At 43.1% G+C, this 20273-nt stretch overlaps 1 protein-coding gene across 1 annotated transcript in view; it reads left to right on the top strand.

Annotated features, from left to right (window-relative positions):
* The window catches only part of DENND2A (DENN domain containing 2A), a gene marked incomplete in the record, with an annotated part of 181615 nt that overhangs the window by 62136 nt on the left and 99206 nt on the right, over positions 1 to 20273 (top strand). The window contains 1 exon segment of the mRNA XM_077469274.1: positions 9186 to 9284. Coding sequence (XP_077325400.1) covers positions 9217 to 9284 — 68 coding nt within the window.

Consider the following 20273-nt stretch of genomic DNA (forward strand, 5'->3'; position numbering starts at 1 on the left):
AAAATAATATTTCTCCTTGCATATATACATACATCACAATTGAAAAGTCAGTTCACCAAAAACTATTTCCATTTTGGACAGAGACCCCGTCACCTTGCCCCTTTAAAGCACACCACCAACCCATACTTTCCCGAAAGTACTCTCTTAATGCTCCTTTCTCCATTACATCCCATTAATAGAATATTTACAGAGGCAATGGCATCACCCTCCTTGAGCAATAGCTAGATCCCAGTGGTGCATCATTGAAGGAGGTCACATCTGTACCCAGAGTAACCTGGTATTTTGCAGTGACTGCGATAAAGTAGTGCCAGGGGAGTGCTGTGAGGGTGAATATAAGTGGATCTGGGGGTTGATTTTAAAGAGCAATGTGACAGGGTCTCTTTAAAACAAATGCAGTTTCTGCTATCTCTCAGGGACTCTATTAGTGAGATCTTTGTTCTGGGTTCCAGGGTCTCCATGCCTGCTGTGCCCATTATGAGGGACTCCCACCAACCCTGGTAGATTTTTTACTGCATATGTATGCCCATTGGGGAATATCCCTATCATGTCACAAAGATGAATGAATGATGAAGACCCACTCTATCCAAAAATACTTGTGTTTGGATTTCCACTTAAAAGCTAAACTCCAGCCAAAACTTTTTTATTTGTTTTGGATAGAGCAAGAAATTAGTAGATCCTCTTAAAATGTTAAAATAGAAGAGGAGCACCAAGCCAAATGGCGAAAGAGCCCAAGTTGCTTTAATGATTTATCAAATGATCACTTCATTCATTCATCATATGATTTTTATTTAAATATATGTTTTAGGGTTAAACTTTTCAGTGCCACTGATATAAGGCATACCGCAGAACAGAACCACTTGCAGCTGGCCAGCTCACTACGCGTTATATCAGCTGCATTCCCTTCTGCTGTAGGTTTATGGTTGCTTGGTCATTGGCCATGAACATATAGAAAAATATGATCACCTAGACCAGTGGTTCTCAACCCTGTCCTCAAGTACCCCCAACAGGCCATGTTTTGGGAATTTCTCTTAGATAAAATAGCTGTCCAAAAAACCAAACCATTGACTCTGATTTAAAGCACCTGTGCAAGATAAAGGAAAACCTGCAAACATGGCCTGTTGGGGGTACTAAAGAACAGCCATTGCAGTTGTGTGCCCGCACATTCAAAAAAGGCTAATCGTGTGGGCTACTGCAGTGACGCCATCCTCCCTGACCTTATGTGCCCAACTTCTGCTGTTACCACCTCATTAATTTATAGCAGTGAGACTGATGTCCAGTCTCCATGGTGGTCTCATCAGCAGTTTATTCACACAGGATGTGAGAAGAGAGGTCGTTAAACATGCCTCTCATGGTTACTGGCCTCCTCCCTTTTCTGAATGAACGCAGAAGAGCTGAGCACTTCCATGTTCATTTATGCTGAACAAGTGTTTACTGTATTCTTCAGCTTGTGAGAACACAGAAGAGCTCAATACTGATCTATCTCTGTCCCTATTAGGGAGATTCACTATCTCTTTTTGTCCAGGTGACCAGTGTCATTGAAACTAAAGCTGGCCATAGATGGGTCAAAATTTGGCAGGTTTGGCAGAATACACTGATCACTGCATTGTGACAGCAGAGAGTCCCATTGTCAGAATGCAATGTCCAAGTGGGGAGGAGTTATCTATCCACTTCACTTGTGTGGAAGGAAGAATCTGTTTGTTTTTCCGTTCAGACCGATGACTATGTTCAGATCAATCTTCAGTATACACCAAAACAGAAATAAAGCGAAAATCTTCCAATGGAGACACAACTATCTAAGAGGGTGTTCTGTCAGATTAGGCGACCTGTCAGATTTCGTAATGGAAGTGACGTTCCATCGTGGCCATCTTGGTATACCCTGCACTCAGTCGCAGTAAGCCTACAGTCTGAAACCGCCAGGCGCCCGTCTTTTTTACACCCACCAAAGTCTTGCATTTCACACTTATTTTTACCAGTAAACTCTGCTTATATTGTGAATGTGAAATACAGTATTTAGAACTCTGAGGCTGTTTTGATGTTGAATTTTAAAAGCAGCAGCAAGCCTGCTGCTCTCACAGGTTTGCTAATCTGACAGAAGACCGCTGCTTTTAAAATTCAACATCAAAACAGGGTCACGGACTTCTGTATTTGACAAAGCTTGGTTTAGTGGTAAAAATAAGTGTGAAATGCAAGATTTTGGTGGGTGTAAAAAGATGTTCGATTGGCGACTTCAGACTGTAGGCTTAGTATGGCTGAGTGCGAGGTGTTCCAAGATGGAACTTCACTTTCGTTACGTCACTTCCGTTACAAGTTTTAACGGGTCGCCTAATCTGATGGAACAAGGCCATTTTCTGTACTTTGTAGAAATTTTCTCTCACTTCATGTTGAATCTACAGCACAGAAAGTGATAATAAATCACCCAAATGGAACACACATGACAAAAACAAATAAAACCAGGGCAAAAAGGGGGGGAAAAAAAAAGAAAGGCAGGGTTATATATATTTTAATAATCTGGTAGCAAGAGGATGCTTTTAATGCATGGTTGCAAAAATCGCAATTCATACCCCAGAAAAAGGTTTTCAGTTGTTATGAAGGGCAAGAATGTTCCTTTTTTTAAACTGTTTACAGCACCAGGCCAAAACAATGTTACATAAGACATCTTCCATGGAAAGAGTTAATAGGGGACTCTGTGCCGTCATGGAACATGGCTGAGCCTTTTCTCTTGGGAAATCTGGTGGAGCTCTCTGCAGAAATGTTGTGTTTCCCTGGTCTGAACAGACCAGGAAAAATGTGCTTGTCAGCTGCCATTCGGGTGCATTGGCCGAAGAACCATGTTTAGTATGATGATGGCTGACTAGATCGGGGCTGTGCAGAAAGGGTCTTATTTAAATGAAAAGAAGAAAGTGTCTGTGTTGTCTTCAGACCTGAAACGACTGCCTTAATTCAACGCACAAAAATATGCTAACAATATAATATATTTCATATTAAAATTCTTAAATAGAAATTGCTTGCCTAATGGTGACCATACATGGTTTAATAAATGATCAATTTATTTTCCGATCAATTTCTTCCAAAATAAATAATCAATCTATTATCGACGACCCATTTAATCGATATGCCACAGAGGGGGAAGTGGATTTCAATTGATAGCTAATTAATTGATCGCATCTCTATTTCCAACAATAATCTCATAATGTGATTGGTTGACACAGTCGTATTCATTATCAAAATATATCAGAACTTCTAATCGATTAAAGCAATCGATAATCAGCTTGGTTTGATCAAATCTTATCTAAACAGAATCCATTTTGAACAGAAGTGAAGTCATGGCAAGTCAGTTGATCGATCTGATTGTTCATAAAAAGAAATCAAAGCATGGGTGGACATCACACCATAACAGGGATTAATTGGAACTAGCTGCATGGCATTTCTCAGGGAGGGATCCCTGATGTGGACCCTGCTACTTGTAGTCTCCTCTGGAGGACGGGGACAATACAATTGTCCAGGATGTGATTGTGCAAAGATGTATCATTTAATAAAAAAAATACATTCAGATTTAAAAAAAATTACATTATGTTTGAAATGAGCATATATGGGGTTATAGTGATTGGGATGTGCATATACTTTAAAGTGCTTTAAATGAATAATTGTGCTAATATTAACCTACTAATATTGCACAGTGTACCACTGAATTAAGTAAATAATTATGAACATATAGTGAACCACACAAAATATAAGAAATATATATAAAATTCCTTCTGTGTAATGGTAACAATTGAGCAAACTTTTGCCACAGGTAAAAGAATATCACATTCCACTGTGCACAAACCAAAGTCTCTGCCAATAAATTCACATATGTGGGACTAGATAATCAAGCCTTAATGAGTCTTCTGAGTAACAGATGTTTCATTCAGAGATTTCACTGCTAATTCCCATGGATGAACTTCCAACTTTCAGCAGGCTTCCATAACATAAAAAAAACAAAAAACAAACAAGACCATTGCGCAGATAGTATAATGAAGTGATCCCTATTTAGCTAGGGTGAACCTCACTCAGGCTTCCCTGCAGGATAGATCTCATATGAAATGATCAGTTGCATACAGCATAACGCTGGGATCTCTTCATACGCTGACAGTGAACACAAAACACTGCTGGTAACGTCACAGGCTCCTCCTCCCGACTAGTTGCGTCACTGGACACGTGACCCTTGAAAAAGGAGGCTTTGCTGTATGCAACTGATCATTTCATATGCAATCTATCCTGCAGGGAAGCGTGAGTGGGGTTCACCCAAACTAAATAGGGATCACTTCGTTATGCTATCTTCATCCATGGGAATTAGCAGTGAAATCTCTGAATGAAACATCTGTTACTCAGAAGACTCATTAAGGCTTGATCATCTAGGCCAGTGATGGCGAACCTTGGCACCCCAGATGTTTTGGAACTACATTTCCCATGATGCTCATGCACTCTCCAGTGTAGTGGAGCATCATGGGAAATGTAGTTCCAAAACATCTGGGGTGCCGAGGTTCGCCATCACTGATCTAGGCCCACATATGTGAATTTATTGGCAGAGACTTTGGTTTGTACACAGTGGAATGTGATATTCTTTTACCTGTTCTTTTGCTCTATTGTTACCATTACACAGAAGGAATTTTATATATTTTATATATTTATTATATTTTGTATGGTTCATAATTATTCACTTAATTCAGTGATACACTGTGCAATATTAGTAGGTTAATATGAGCACAATTATTCATTTAAAACAATTTATTTTTGTGTATCAGTTCACATATATAATTGCAGCTATATTATTTAGTATTTATTTAATATTAATTTCTCACATATTTTAATATTTATTCACATCAGCGCTTTAGTATATTTTACTATAAATTGCACAACATACACGTTGTGGGGATGGGTTAAAACCTCTGTTAGTTTTTATTATTTTTGTCTCCATGGGGGAGATTTACCCCCTACATTTTTGGTGGTAATCATTATCTCAGATACAAAGAGTGACTGAAAATCCAAGATGACATATGACTTGTCACGGAAACAGGAGGGGAAATCTTCTAATGAGGTTAATGAGTGTTCTTCGACCAACTTCCTAAGAGGCAATGTCCTCTTATGTCCAACTCAGGAACAGGAAGTAACAGTAAATCTCTCTGACCAGACAGCTATAACTTTCATTAAAATAACATACTTATTGTGATTGTAGCCATATTAGTGCAATTGTGACAGAGAAAATTGAGTACTGTCCGTGATACTGAGTACGGCTTAGACCTTGAAGAAGAGGACATACCCCGAAAGCTTGTCCTGAAAAATTGTATGTTAGTGCAAATAAAAAAAGCATCACGGACAGTACTCAATTTTCTCTATTAAAATAATACTTTGTGATCTTGCTATGAAGGTCCTAACACAAGTGCTTGCTTTTATGGGGTGACTTTGCTCTGTCCCTGTCTGCCAATTGTGCTCCTGCATTGTCATCCTGTCACAAAGACTTCCTATGGAGACTAAAAGTGCCCATTTAAAGTGATTGTAAAGGCAGAAGATAAAAAGCCTTCTGTGCGTAGCAGCCCCCCTCATACTTACCTAAGTCCTATCTCTGTCCAGTGATCTCCACGAGCCCCTTAGCCGTCCGACACAGCAGTGGCGTCCATTGGCTCCTGCTGCTTTAAATCAACGTCAGTAAGCCAATCAGCAGAGAGAGGGTGCAGGGCCGCACTGCAGCTCTGTGTCTGAATTTACACACAGAACTGTAGCTCGGCTCGGGTGCCCCCATATCAAGCTGCTTGCTGTGGGGGCACTCAACAGGAGGGACGGGCCAGAAGCATCATTGAGGGACCTGAGAAGAGAAGGATCCAGGCCACTCTGTGCAAATCCACTGCAAAAGAGCAGGTAAGTATAACATGTTTGTAATAAAAAAAGAAAAAAAAACTGAGACTTTACAATCACTTTAAACACACATTATGCAGGTATATTCCACTGTTGTCAAAACCCACACTAAGAAATGACATTGTTGTTGGCATTGAAGTACATCTAGAGAGGAAGTGGCTGCAAAGAAGCTGCATGAGAGCAACAGCACTGAGATTCAACAATGGATTAAGCTCTAATGAGTAGTACCCTCTGATTTATCCTGTATTGAATTGTATTGTAACTGTACTGTCTACCCTCATTTTGTAAAGCGCTGTGCAAACTATTGGCGCTATATAAATCCTGAATAATAATAATGAATTAAAAATGAATGCTTTTGTTAAAAATGGTAATTGCTCATGATACATAGTGCATTAGTAAATAAAATGTAATTCAGTTAGCGTTTACAACTAAGTAAGTTTTGATATAAAAAAATATTGATTTAAACTGCAAACCACCACCTTACAGAATCCATTTTTTCCTGTCACTTTATATGGATTTTAGGGGTAGAATTTTGAATAGTAAGTCACAATATGTCAGGAAAGGTGAATGATTTCCTGATCCATCCAGTTCCATAACAGACACAATCTCTAAGGAGGCAATGAAGTGGCACAATGGATTTAGAGGGGCGTTGCGAGGTTATTCATACAGCTATGCCACTTAATAGGGCGGAAGAATGCACTGGAGCAGAGAGAGATGTTTGGCAGGGACGTGATATCAGCTGGAAACTGAGAATACCAAGGCTACAAGGCTGTAATTAGAGGAGAGCTCCGATTTTATTGCTCTTTGGTTATATATTTAATTGCTTTTCCTTTCTTTCTGAGCAATGGCATTTGTAAACCCAAGATTGGCATTTATTTATACATGTCCCAGTATTGGGTTGCAGGGCCAGAGCTGAACGAAGCACTCCTGCAAGCTTTTTTCATAAGGCCAATGTGCAGGAACATATCAAAATTCTTCTTTCACTGATTTCATTACAATAGCTGAAATCTGGCTGGTTACAACAGCTTATTGTAGTTACTCATCTTTGTCCTAGGCAAACAGATCAACAGGACTATATTTTATTTTTATTATTTAATATACAAACATAAAGACTATATAAGTGAATGCTTGTGCATTAATTCTCTATAACTGTCCTGAAGAAGCAGATACGTTTGTGAAACGCGTTAACCTTCCAAGAGTATTCCGGGTGTAATATGTTAAATATTGTAATAGTCTAAAAGAAAAAAAAAAAATGACCGTACATATTGTCTACTTATATGTTTTTAATATTCACCTATAGGCTTTATTCAGCATTTTTGGTCCTTTTGCAGGTTTTAATTTTTGAACACTTGTACAGGTGTTTTTTTTGGGCTTCTAACACTTTTATTTTGTAGCTGATGAAAAGCTAGTTACTAGTTTTTCAGGTACTCCTATTGAAGTCATTTGGGGCCAAAAATGCTTGAAGTTTGAGGCTTGTAGCTGAAAAGAAGTCCATGTACTTTTTTGAGCTACAAGCAACACTATTCTCAGGCATTAACAGGCAAAAGTGAAAACAATGGGTTCTAGGGAGCGTTCTGTATACATTCTGTGTACAGAAAACCTCCAGATGGCCATATTGCATTTTATGTACAGAAAATGACTTATATGCATATTGAAAAGGAAAGGTCATTTTTAAGAATATTCAAATACAGTATGACTTGTGTCGCAATTGTATATGCTATATTATTATTTTTTTTTGCTTGCTATTTTTTTTCCCATGAAAGTGGAGTTACCCTTTTGAGGGTTAGTCATTTTCTTAGTATTCCTTCTTTGGTCCTCATATATGCACAAAGTAATCAGTAATATCACTTACTGCAATTATCCTTTAAGGCAACCTTTTTGTCCCAAAATCAGAAGCTGTAAATGGAGGTGCTCTGTTTGTGTTGCTGTATGTACACTGCTGACAAGAGCGATGGGATTTCCTGTGTGGACATGATTCTGACACATATACCTCAGACTAATGGATTTCATCGCTTCCCTCGTGGACAGTATGCAGCTTTTGCGCGACAGATCTTTCTTCCTACCTGAATATCGTGTTGTTGTTTTTTTTCTTTATTTAGGTTTGGATAACAAGGCTGAATTCCCAAAATCCTCCTATGCTTGTGGTTTATCTGTGTTAGGCTAGGTACATCTAGCCATTTCCTGAGTGCTGCAGTTTCAGGGGCACAGCAACCCATGGACTACTGTACCTACAGGAATCCCAGCTTGACACACAAGGCTGCTCTGCAAACGTCACCTCCGCTGGTTGGGTCCCTGACTTGATTACCGCCTGAAGTTTCCTGATTCTCCACCGTGCCCATTCGGTGAGAATACTGCTGCGGTACTTGCTTCAGTTACTCACTGCTGTCCCTGGTAAAAGCGATTGGTCTCTTCATGGTGACAGCTTCCCTTTTACCTCGGACCCTTGACAGATTCTCCAGCCAGCAGAACTGTCACTTTTGGTTGGACTGCAAGCCACAGTCCCAACCCTGCGTTGCCCTCTTACTTCTGGATAGGCCTTCACACAGCCTGGCAGCCTGATGCCCCCAGGATAGGCCTAATCTCCGGCCTAGCAGCCCGGGGCATACAACAACACATCCACCCACTGGGTGGCACACAAGATCTGGATCACCTGACTGCACCCGAATATATAGGCTCTCCCAGCAGGCCAAGGGATTCAACAAAATCCCTGCCCATTGGCTGAGATACCCCATATACCCATAACCTGATCTTGAGTTGTCCTTCTCAATCTAATACCTCTAAATGCCTGGGCAACTGGTGGTAGAAGAGGAAAGTACAACCAGGCCAAACTTAGGGAGAAGTCAATGGATCCCTAGTAATTACCTACAGTAGCTACTCCTGACAAGGATTTTGTTGAGGAGCTCCCTAACTAAACCCCAGGACACTACACAGAAAGTAAAAAATTGTGTTTTTTTGTCGTTTTGTTTTGTTTATAGCGCAAAAAATTATTAAATGCCGCGGTGATCAAATACCACCAAAAGAAAGCTCTATTTGTGGGGGGAAATGCAGTGGCCTGGTCATGAAGGAGGGTAAATCTACCGTAGGGCAAGTGGTTAAGCCAGAAGGCACACCGTGCACTCCGGGTATTGTATTGTATGTTGAGCGTCATTTAATTTAGAAATTATGGTGTTTTTTGACAGCTTGGCTTTACAAGCACTTGGATTTACCGTACTAACAGCTTTGGTTTACTTAATAAATGTTTTAAAAATATTTAGGTGTATGTAGGAATAAAAATTGTTTCTGTTATGTTGTAGGGGAGCGGGTGTGATATCACATGCTGACACGATGACTGTGACACGGGCGGCTGAGGTGACCAGAAATAAGGATCACACTCTGCACCAGTCAAGCCGCAGGTAAGAATACCGAGCTTCAGTTAAAATTAAAAAAAAAGTGTATTTCAGTGAGAACATATTTTAGGTATTATTGCAAATTTAATCTTAAGGTTGAACTCCAGGCAGATATAAAAGACACAGGATATAAAATGCAGGTCTGTACTCACTAATTCATCATTAATTGCATTTTTGAAATGTAAGCAGTGTAAGTACCTGAATGTGACCTGGTATTGGCCTTTTACAGTCCCTGTACAGCAGGGCTGGAGTGTGAGAGGAAGTAGCAGTACAAGGAGCCAATCGGTTTATGTGCTGACACAAAGCATGTTGACAGGAGGAGAGAACAGCATGACAGAGAGAAGAGCTTATCAGTGTGCTGCTACTTCATTTTTCTTTCCAATCACAGTCTGGGGGTGGGTCCAGGATTACCTGGGCTTAGAGGAAGTGGGTACTGTAGTTTGATTTCTGGATTTAAAAATTAATATTGCCACAAAAGAATATTTTTAATTTTATCTTTTAATTGGCTTTTCAGTGGAGTTTGGCCTTAAAGTAATAATTCATAGAAATTTTTTTATTTTGTTTTGCATAGCAATTTGTACATTAGTCTCTAAAGGCATGACAGATTAGCTACTACAGCAACTCTTCCTCTCTGCTTACCAGGTGCCATAGTAAATCTAGGTAAATACAATCCGAATATCAGCTGATTCAGTAGGATCCAGCCAACATTCGGATTGTAAATACAGCTGCTTGACCGACAAAAGCAAGTCTAACTCCTGGCTTCTGTTGAACCGTCATCCTGGAAAACCAGCATCGGACCAGATCTGAGCACTGATCAATGTGTTCTGGCAGAGGTGGGGAGTTTGTTAGCAGTCCCCCCATCAAAACACAATAGCAAAGCAGGGGAGATCACTGCACTAAGTATGGCGACGTCTCCATTTTTTTTTCCTTCAGCCTGCTGGGTTGAATGAAAACCAACTTAACATGTATACCTAGCCTTAGGCCGCGTACACACGCGCGGACTGTTCGCCCAACCTTGTCCGCTGAACAGTGTTTGGGCGGACAGTCCGCTCGTGTGTGGGGCTTCAGCGGACAGTTTCAGCGGACAGTTGGCCGAACAAGGTCTTACGGAAATTCCGAAAAACTGTCCGCTGAAACAAGGTTTCAGCGGACTGTTCGCTCGTGTGTAGGCTTGTTCGGCCAACTAAGTCTCGCGCATGCTCAGAAAGGATTTCCACGTCGGAAGGTTGCATTGCAGTGTATAGGACGTCGTATTTTTCGTCCCGTCGTACGTGCCGTTCACGTCATCGCGCACGGTTTCAGCAAACTGTTCGTCCGTCGTGTGTGGCCATGTCCGTCCATGCTAAGTTTGAGCGGACTGTTCGCTCAAACTGTTGGACGGACAAAGTTGGGCCAACAGTCCGCGCGTGTGTACGCGGCCTTAGACATCAGCCACACCAAGGGTACATTGTTTTTAAAGTGTCAGTTGACTTAAAGAGGAATTACAAGTGTCACGTTTTTAACATAGTTACATTGGTTCAGCATGACATGATTCATAGAATGTTTTGCATTTTCTTAATGAATGCAAGGTATTCTCTGATTGGACAAGGTGTAGAGGTGGGGGACTCTGATCTAATGGTTACAGGCAGAACAACTAGTGGTGGTCAGCACTTCCGCCTAGCAACAATAGGGTCGTCTTGTAAATCCCAACCGTGGCATTAACCGCATAGAGTTTGCATGTTTTGATCATATGTCTTCTTGAATTTCCTCCCAAACTCCAAAAACATGCTGGAAGATCAATTGGCTCCCTTCTAAATTGTCCCTAGTGTGTATGGATGAACGTGAGTTAGGGACCTTAGATTGTAAGCTCCATGAGGGCAGGGACTGATGTGAATATGCAATATATATATATATATGTGTAAAGCGTAAATTGATGACGCTATATAAGCAATAAATAAATACATAATGGAGGGGCCCTGATGTGAAGTGAAGGACTCTACCATGAAGGGGGATACTGATGGGATACGAGGCTTTAATGTGAAAGGGGAACCTTTGATGGGAAAGAGGGGAATCTGATGTGATGGGGGCACTATAATTCGAAGTGGGTGCTCTGATGTGATGGAGGTCCCTGATGTTATGGAGGGACTATAAATTAATGGTGGGACTCTGGTATGATGTGAGGACTTCTGGTGTAAAGGAAAAGAGGGAACTCCAATGAGAACTAACTTTAATGTAATGAGGAGATTCTGATGTGAAGAAGGCTTACTGTGATGGCAGGATTCTGATGTGAAGAGGAGTGCTGATGTGAAGGGGGGACTTCCCCATGTGGCACCAAGAAGAGAGTGACATCATTATCCAGTGCAGATATCATTGTCCTTTAGCCCAAAACATGCAGTTCAGGATTGGGGTGCCTCTTGAATTTGCATACTTTTAAAGGGTGCCATGATTGAAAATGGTTGGGAAACACTGGCCTTATACATTTTCTTTTCAGCTTTTTTAGTCACGTAAAGACTCAGGCGGACTCCGGTTCACTCCTTGACTGCCTCTGCATTACCCAGAAGTAATGTCAGACGTTACTTCAGCTCATGACTTGCGGTACAGAATCTTGCCGAGTGAACAGAGACTACTGAAATCCTGAAGAAATCTTCACTGCAAGGATGCCAGTCCTCTTCCAGGCTCTGAATTGGGGAGAGTTGGATGAATGATAGAATTCTCTCACTCTATTTAAAGATTGTGTTACAAGCAGTGAAAGCAATGAAAAAACTTTTTTCAATAGAGGAGAAAGGAGGAGATGGATGTCCATCAGGAGATTTTTCTATTGAATTCAGCCCAGAAACCTCAAGCTATTGCAGCGCTGGAAGTTCAGAGACAAGGAGAGGAAGGGGCTTCCTTGCAGTGAAGATGTCTCCAGGATCCAGCTTGCTGCATGACTTGGGATATACTGTATAACAGGTAAATGAAGTCACTAAAGATGTAGACCTAAAAATAACTTCTGGTTATACTTTTACTTAAAATGCACATGCAGTATACTGTATATTCTTATGGGAACATTTTTGTTCAAACGCATGGTCTGGCGACAGGGTCTTTTAAAAATTGTTAAAACCTTTGGATCAACAAGACAGCCAGGCTTGCACAAAAGAACAGTTCTTAATACTCAAAACTTTTGAAGTCTTGCAAGTCTCAGGCCCAGGGCAATCTCGTGTCCCACTCAGGCTCTGCCTGTGAATTATGGATTTCCAGCCATCTATCTCTGCCCGCGATCATTCTGCTCTTCCTCTATCCTTCACCACGGTTGTGGCTTGTGGTTTCTGGACCTCACCAAGTCAGAGTTTTGCCTTTTTTTTTCCACTTTGCTTTTTGAGTTGGGAGCGAGGAGAAGGGAACATTTAATGTGGCTTTGCTTTGTCCCTCAGATTGCTGACTCACACACTGAGGAGTGGGACTGCTATGGACACAATAGTGTTTATTTAAGGAAAAATTACAGTCTGAATTATTCTGCATTTAGATTGCAATTTGGGAGGTTTTTTTTTTTTATTTTGTTTTTACAGATTCCAATTCTGAGTGTGTATTAATTATTTTTAGTTTCATTGCTTTGAGCTGATATTGTGCAAAATAAAATCTGACTCCTAACAGATTTTGAGAACTGACAATTTTTTATTGATTTTCAAAAATTTCCAACAGAAAATATAAAAAAACACGCATTGTTATAGAAAGCATATATCTGGCAAGTTATCAACATACAGTATGGGCAGTGAAAAAACTTGGTTAAGACATGTAAATCATACATCCAGAGACAGTAGGTGGCATTATCAGACTGATTGAGTAGGATTCAGAATTTCTGTAGCATAGCAGAGTCTAACCTGCAGAAGTGTGTGCGGACGTATGGAGGAAAGGAAGAGTATAAGGGTTAGGGAGAATCAGAAAAGGGAGAGAAAGTAGAGGAGACCAGATAGGTAGGGGTCTTCAAACTACGGCCCTCCAGTTGTTCAGAAACTACAATTCCCATCATGCCTAGTCATGTCTATGAATGTCAGCGTTTTACAATGCCTCATGGGATGCTGGCAGGGCAACAGCTGGAGGGCCGTAGTTTGAGGATCCCTGAGATAGAGAGTAGTCTGGGAGAAAGGATAGGAGAAGAAAACCACCCACTCTAGGAGCTCTGCACCACCCGGGTACACCAACCACAGGCACAAGTGACCTCCTCAAGGTCAGGGCTCATCAGGATATCAGGTTGTAGTGGTCTCCAACATAACCCATGGCTCCCACATTCGATTGTGTATATCGAGAGTATTATTTAGGGAGGCTGTCAGGTACTCTATCCTTTTAACATCTCTGATCCTGGAATGCAGTTCAAACAGTGAGGGGGGTTCCCTCTTTTTCCATTTCAGAGCCACCAAATGCCGCGCTGCTGAGCTTTTTTGACAATGTAGAAAAAGAGGGGAGTGGGGGAGGCCCAAGAGAAAAGTTTTCGGGTTGAAGGGCACCCAAGTGCCAAACATGGAATGGAGCAAAGAGTGTACCATCTGCCAATAGGGTACTATTAGAGGGCAGGTCCAGTAGGTATGATATAGCATTCCCATATCTTTACAACAGCAGAGATTGGCCGAGGGGTATATGGAGTGGAGCAGGTCAGGGGTTTGGTACCAATGAAATAAAATCTTGTAATGATTTTCTTTATAGAGCGCACAGATGGAGCTCTTAGAGGCTTGTGACCATATGAGCTGCTACGTTTTCAGGGGTATATCCTCACCCAGGGCCTGCTCCCACTTGCGCATAGAGGCATGTCGAGGTACCATTGGAGACAAATCCATGGTCAGGAGCTGGTAGGTGCACAAAATCATACCTTTAGGGGACGAGCCTTCTAGACATATTTTTTCAAATTCGGTTAAGGGGGAGAATTGAAGGCTTGTTACCAAAGATTGTGCATTGTGGCGTATTTGTAGGTAACTAAACAAACCCTTGATAAAGTCATGTGACATATGATGCAACTCGTCGGGTGGAGCCAGTGACGTTACGTTCGGAGCCTTCTGAGAATCTAGCAAGCAAGGTGGCTTGTCTGGAAAACGCCTCCTATTCAGCTGATTGTTTAAAAGCGCTACTTGTCGGCCGGGTTATGTGAGTGTAATCGGTGTGGTTGTAGCTCGCAGAATATGTAATCACTGCGCAATGAAAGTTTTTCTCATTTAGTGCCAAGATTTGTGACTGGATCGGATTTGGAATAATACGATCGTGAGCGATAGTGGTCCCAGATAGTCCTTTTTTTGCTGTGGGAAATTATCGCAAGTCCAACTATCTGCAGATAGGTGTGGGACTCTTATCAGAGACTGCACATGATTATGGATGTAGTAATACTCTCCTCTTTTTGCCCAGTTACCACAGATGAAGTTAATAAACTCCTCTCCACGGCCCACCTCACTACCTGCTCCCTGGATCCTGTCCCCTCACAATTACTGCTACCACCTTCCCACTCTATCCTTAACTCCCTAACCCACATCTTCAACCTCTCCCTCTCCTCTGGCACCTTTCCTTCCCTGCTCAAACATGCGCTGGTTACCCCCATACTCAAAAAACCCTCACTAGACCCCACTTGTTTGAACAACTTAAGACCCATCTCCCTGCTCCCGTTTGCCTCCAAGCTCATCGAACGCCTTGTCCATGACCAAATGTGTCGCTACCTCATGGACAACAACCTTCTTGACCCCTTACAGTCTGGCTTCCGCCCACAACATTCTACTGAAACTGCCCTACTAAAACTCACCAATGACCTACTAACTGCTAAAACCAATGGCCACTACTACCTCTCTGCTGCCTTTGACACAGTTGACCACCTGCTCCTCCTCAGCAAATTACGCTCCCTTGGCCTCTGCGATTCTGCTTTATCCTGGTTTTCCTCCTACCTATTTCAGCGCACTTTTAGTGTCGCTTACAATTCCATCTCCTCTGCTCCCCTTCCTCTTTCTGTTGGGGTACCCCAAGGTTCTGTCCTTGGGCCCCTCCTATTTTCACTCTATACCTCTTCCCTGGGCCAGTTGATAAACTCCAATGGTTTCCAATACCACCTCTATGCCGACGACACCCAAATCTATCTCTCCACTCCTCAATTCACCCCCTCAATCTCCTCACAGATCTCCAACTTACTGAATGACATATCAGTATGGATGTCACACCACTTGCTCAAACTCAATCTTTCTAAAACTGAGCTTGTTATATTTCCTCCTTCACGATCCCCCCTGTGACTTCACCATTAATATCAACAACACAACCATTGGTCCCTCCACTCATGCCAGAGCCCTGGGTGTAATCCTTGACTCTGACCTCTCCTTCAGCCCCCATATCCAATCACTGGCTAAATCCTGCCGCCTTCACCTCCGCAACATCTCCAGAATTCGACCCTTCCTGACTAATGACACCACAAAGCAACTCGTTCACTCCTTGATTATTTCCCGCCTTGACTATTGCAACTCTCTCCTTAATGGTCTACCCTTAAGCAGACTATCCCCCCTTCAGTCTATTATGAATGCTGCTGCTAGACTAATACACCTCACTAATCGTTCCGTGACTGCTGCCCCTCTCTGCCAATCCCTTCACTGGCTTCCCCTACCCCACCATGTAAAATTCAAAATGCTAACCATAACATACAAAGCCATCCACAACCTTGCCCCCATCTACATCACCAACCTAATCTGCAGATATCGCCCAAATCGTCCCCTCCGCTCCTCTGACAACCTCCTGCTTTCTAGCTCCCTTGTTACCTCCTCTCATGCTCGCCTTCAAGACTTCTCCAGAGCCTCTCCCATCCACTGGACCTCCCTGCCCCAGTCTGTCCGCTCAGCCCCTACCCTGTCCACCTTTAAGAGTTTCCTGAAAACTCATTTATTCAGGGAAGCCTATCCCACACCCAACTAACTGTCCCCGAGCCACCCCCATCAAATCATTCTCTGCAGCTATTGCCTTTTGTCCCTCCCTTTAGAATGTAAGCCCTACGAGTAGGGCCCTCCTGTACCTTTTGTATTGTACTGTAATTGTGTTCTCCCCCTATACATTGTAAAGCACTGCGTAAACTGTTGGCGCTATATAAATCGTTACTAATAATAGTAATCCGTACATATATTATTTATTGATCACTTTTCTTTGTCCTTAGCACATTGATAAGGTGGTGTTTTTATTATTATTATTCATTTATCTGTGCTTATTATGTATTAGCTCTCACTAGATTGTATATATATGTTTTTGCTATTTTCACATTTATGGGATGCTATAGGCTGTTCAGGAGTAGTGATGGCCGAACGGTTCGCCCGGCGGTCGTTTCGCGGCGAATTTCCGACTTTCGCCGTCCGCGGGTTCGAACGCCTTTTTCCGTCGTTCGCCCCGGCGGACTTACGTGTTTAATGTATACAAGAACTTTAACCTTTCGTGACACGTTTATCATGTGTTACAGGACAACCAATTGAGACATGACAGCTCATGGACACTTGGACATTCCCCCTAACCTATAAATACACCCGATCCGGTGGCCATTTTACATTCTTTCTTCTGTCACTGTAGGGAAAGGATCCTGTGTGGAGTAGGGACAGAGAAAACGCTAGCTATTTGGTACACAAAAGTTCTTTTCAGGACTGGTATAGGTGTTAGGTCAGCAGCCTGAGTTTCTTTTGTCAGTTTAGATAAAGGGACAGAGCGCTGTATGCTGCTATTTTAGGGACAGCTCAGCCAGATTAGTCTTTCTTCATCATCATCATCATCATCATCATTAGCTGTTACTATCAGGTCCACAAAAGAGCTGTTCCAGCTAATCGTTCCAGCCTACTCTTTTTTGCCAATTTGTATAGGGACAGGCAGGAAGCAGTGTGTCAGGCAGTGAGGATAATTTTAAAGACTTGCTGTTACTATTAGTTCCACAAAGGTTCTTTTCAGGACTGGTATCAGTGGTACGGTAATAGGCTTGTACACGTATAATATTCTTTCTTCCAAATATAGAAAGAATATTATACTTGACTGCTGCCCTTCTGCTGCAGTCTGCTAATCATTCACAACTCACTTGTTCCACAAAGCTCTTTATCAGGACTGGTAACTTGGTCTGTCTAGGGTGCTACGGTACATAGGCTTGGGTGCGGTACAGTCTGCTGTTCTGTAAGGACCGCTATCGGTCCACAATAGATAGGGTTGCCGTGCACTACTGCTGACCGCTGCCCTATACTGCAGCAGTCCTTCAGCGGTATAGGGACTGACGCACAGTCTGCTAAACACTAATACACAACCTGCTTGGTCCACAAAAGTTCTTATAAGGACTGGTAACTTGGTATAGGGTGCTACGGTACATAGGCCTGAGTGCGTTACAGTCTGCTGTTCTGTAAGGACCGCTATCGGTCCACAATACATAGGGTTGACGTGCACTACTGCTGACCGCTGCCCTATACTGCAGCAGTCCTTCAGCGGTATAGGGACTGACGCACAGTCTGCTAAACACTAACACACAACCTGCTTGGTCCACAAAAGTTCTTATAAGGACTGGTAACTTGGTATAGGGTGCTACGGTACATAGGCCTGAGTGCAGTACAGTCTGCTGTTCTGTAAGGACTGCTATCGGTCCACAATACATAGGGTTGCCGTGCACTACTGCTGACCGCTGCCCTATACTGCAGCAGTCCTTCAGCGGTATAGGGACTGACGCACAGTCTGCTAAACACTAATACACAACCTGCTTGGTCCACAAAAGTTCTTATAAGGACTGGTAACTTGGTATAGGGTGCTACGGTACATAGGCCTGAGTGCGTTACAGTCTGCTGTTCTGTAAGGACCGCTATCGGTCCACAATACATAGGGTTGCCGTGCACTACTGCTGACCGCTGCCCTATACTGCAGCAGTCCTTCATTGGTATAGGGACTGACGTACAGTCTGCTAATCACTAACACACAACCTGCTTGGTCCACAAAAGTTCTTATAAGGACTGGTAACTTGGTATAGGGTGCTACGGTACATAGGCCTGAGTGCGTTACAGTCTGCTGTTCTGTAAGGACCGCTATCGGTCCACAATACATAGGGTTGCCGTGCACTACTGCTGACCGCTGCCCTATACTGCAGCAGTCCTTCAGCGGTATAGGGACTGACGCACAGTCTGCTAAACACTAACACACAACCTGCTTGGTCCACAAAAGTTCTTATAAGGACTGGTAACTTGGTATAGGGTGCTACGGTACATAGGCCTGAGTGCAGTACAGTCTGCTGTTCTGTAAGGACCGCTATCGGTCCACAATACATAGGGTTGCCGTGCACTACTGCTGACCGCTGCCCTATACTGCAGCAGTCCTTCAGCGGTATAGGGACTGACGCACAGTCTGCTAAACACTAACACACAACCTGCTTGGTCCACAAAAGTTCTTATAAGGACTGGTAACTTGGTATAGGGTGCTACGGTACATAGGCCTGAGTGCAGTACAGTCTGCTGTTCTGTAAGGACCGCTATCGGTCCACAATACATAGGGTTGCCGTGCACTACTGCTGACCGCTGCCCTATACTGCAGCAGTCCTTCAGCGGTATAGGGACTGACGCACAGTCTGCTAAACACTAACACACAACCTGCTTGGTCCACAAAAGTTCTTATAAGGACTGGTAACTTGGTATAGGGTGCTACGGTACATAGGCCTGAGTGCAGTACAGTCTGCTGTTCTGTAAGGACCGCGATCGGTCCACAATACATAGGGTTGCCGTGCACTACTGCTGACCGCTGCCCTATACTGCAGCAGTCCTTCATTGGTATAGGGACTGACGTACAGTCTGCTAATCACTAACACACAACCTGCTTGGTCCACAAAAGTTCTTATAAGGACTGGTAACTTGGTATAGGGTGCTACGGTACATAGGCCTGAGTGCGTTACAGTCTGCTGTTCTGTAAGGACCGCTATCGGTCCACAATACATAGGGTTGCCGTGCACTACTGCTGACCGCTGCCCTATACTGCAGCAGTCCTTCATTGGTATAGGGACTGACGTACAGTCTGCTAATCACTAACACACAACCTGCTTGGTCCACAAAAGTTTTTATAAGGACTGGTAACTTGGTATAGGGTGCTACGGTACATAGGCCTGAGTGCAGTACAGTCTGCTGTTCTGTAAGGACCGCTATCGGTCCACAATACATAGGGTTGACGTGCACTACTGCTGACCGCTGCCCTATACTGCAGCAGTCCTTCATTGGTATAGGGACTGACGTACAGTCTGCTAATCACTAACACACAACCTGCTTGGTCCACAAAAGTTCTTATAAGGACTGGTAACTTGGTATAGGGTGCTACGGTACATAGGCCTGAGTGCAGTACAGTCTGCTGTTCTGTAAGGACCGCTATCGGTCCACAATACATAGGGTTGCCGTGCACTACTGCTGACCGCTGCCCTATACTGCAGCAGTCCTTCATTGGTATAGGGACTGACGTACAGTCTGCTAATCACTAACACACAACCTGCTTGGTCCACAAAAGTTTTTATAAGGACTGGTAACTTGGTATAGGGTGCTACGGTACATAGGCCTGAGTGCAGTACAGTCTGCTGTTCTGTAAGGACCGCTATCGGTCCACAATACATAGGGTTGACGTGCACTACTGCTGACCGCTGCCCTATACTGCAGCAGTCCTTCAGCGGTATAGGGACTAAGAGTTTTGTCACAGGGTGATTTAAAAAATGACAGGCAGAGGAAGAGGCAGGCCCTTCCGCAGGGGTGGTAGGGGTAGGGCAGGAGCAACAGCCTTGAGCCAAAGTGGGAAGTTGCAGAAGGTGCGTTCAATTACTTTAAAGGACGCACCAGACTTGGTTGAGTGGCTCACTCAGCCTTATTCTTCTGCACCCTCCTCATCCTCTCGATCTGCACCCTCTTCTTCACTCTCTGCTATGTGCACCCCCAAAGACACTACCACCAACAACACCACCACCACCACATACCTTCCGCTTGAGTGCAAATGGGGGCCTTCATGCTCCAGTGTTTTAATAGGGACCCCCGTATAAAAAGCATGAGGGTCAAGGAC

The sequence above is a fragment of the Lithobates pipiens genome, unplaced genomic scaffold (assembly GCF_037356315.1).
Source record: "Lithobates pipiens isolate NorthernLeopardFrog02 unplaced genomic scaffold, aLitPip1_a1.2 Scaffold_8, whole genome shotgun sequence".
NCBI classification, from domain to species: domain Eukaryota; kingdom Metazoa; phylum Chordata; class Amphibia; order Anura; family Ranidae; genus Lithobates; species Lithobates pipiens.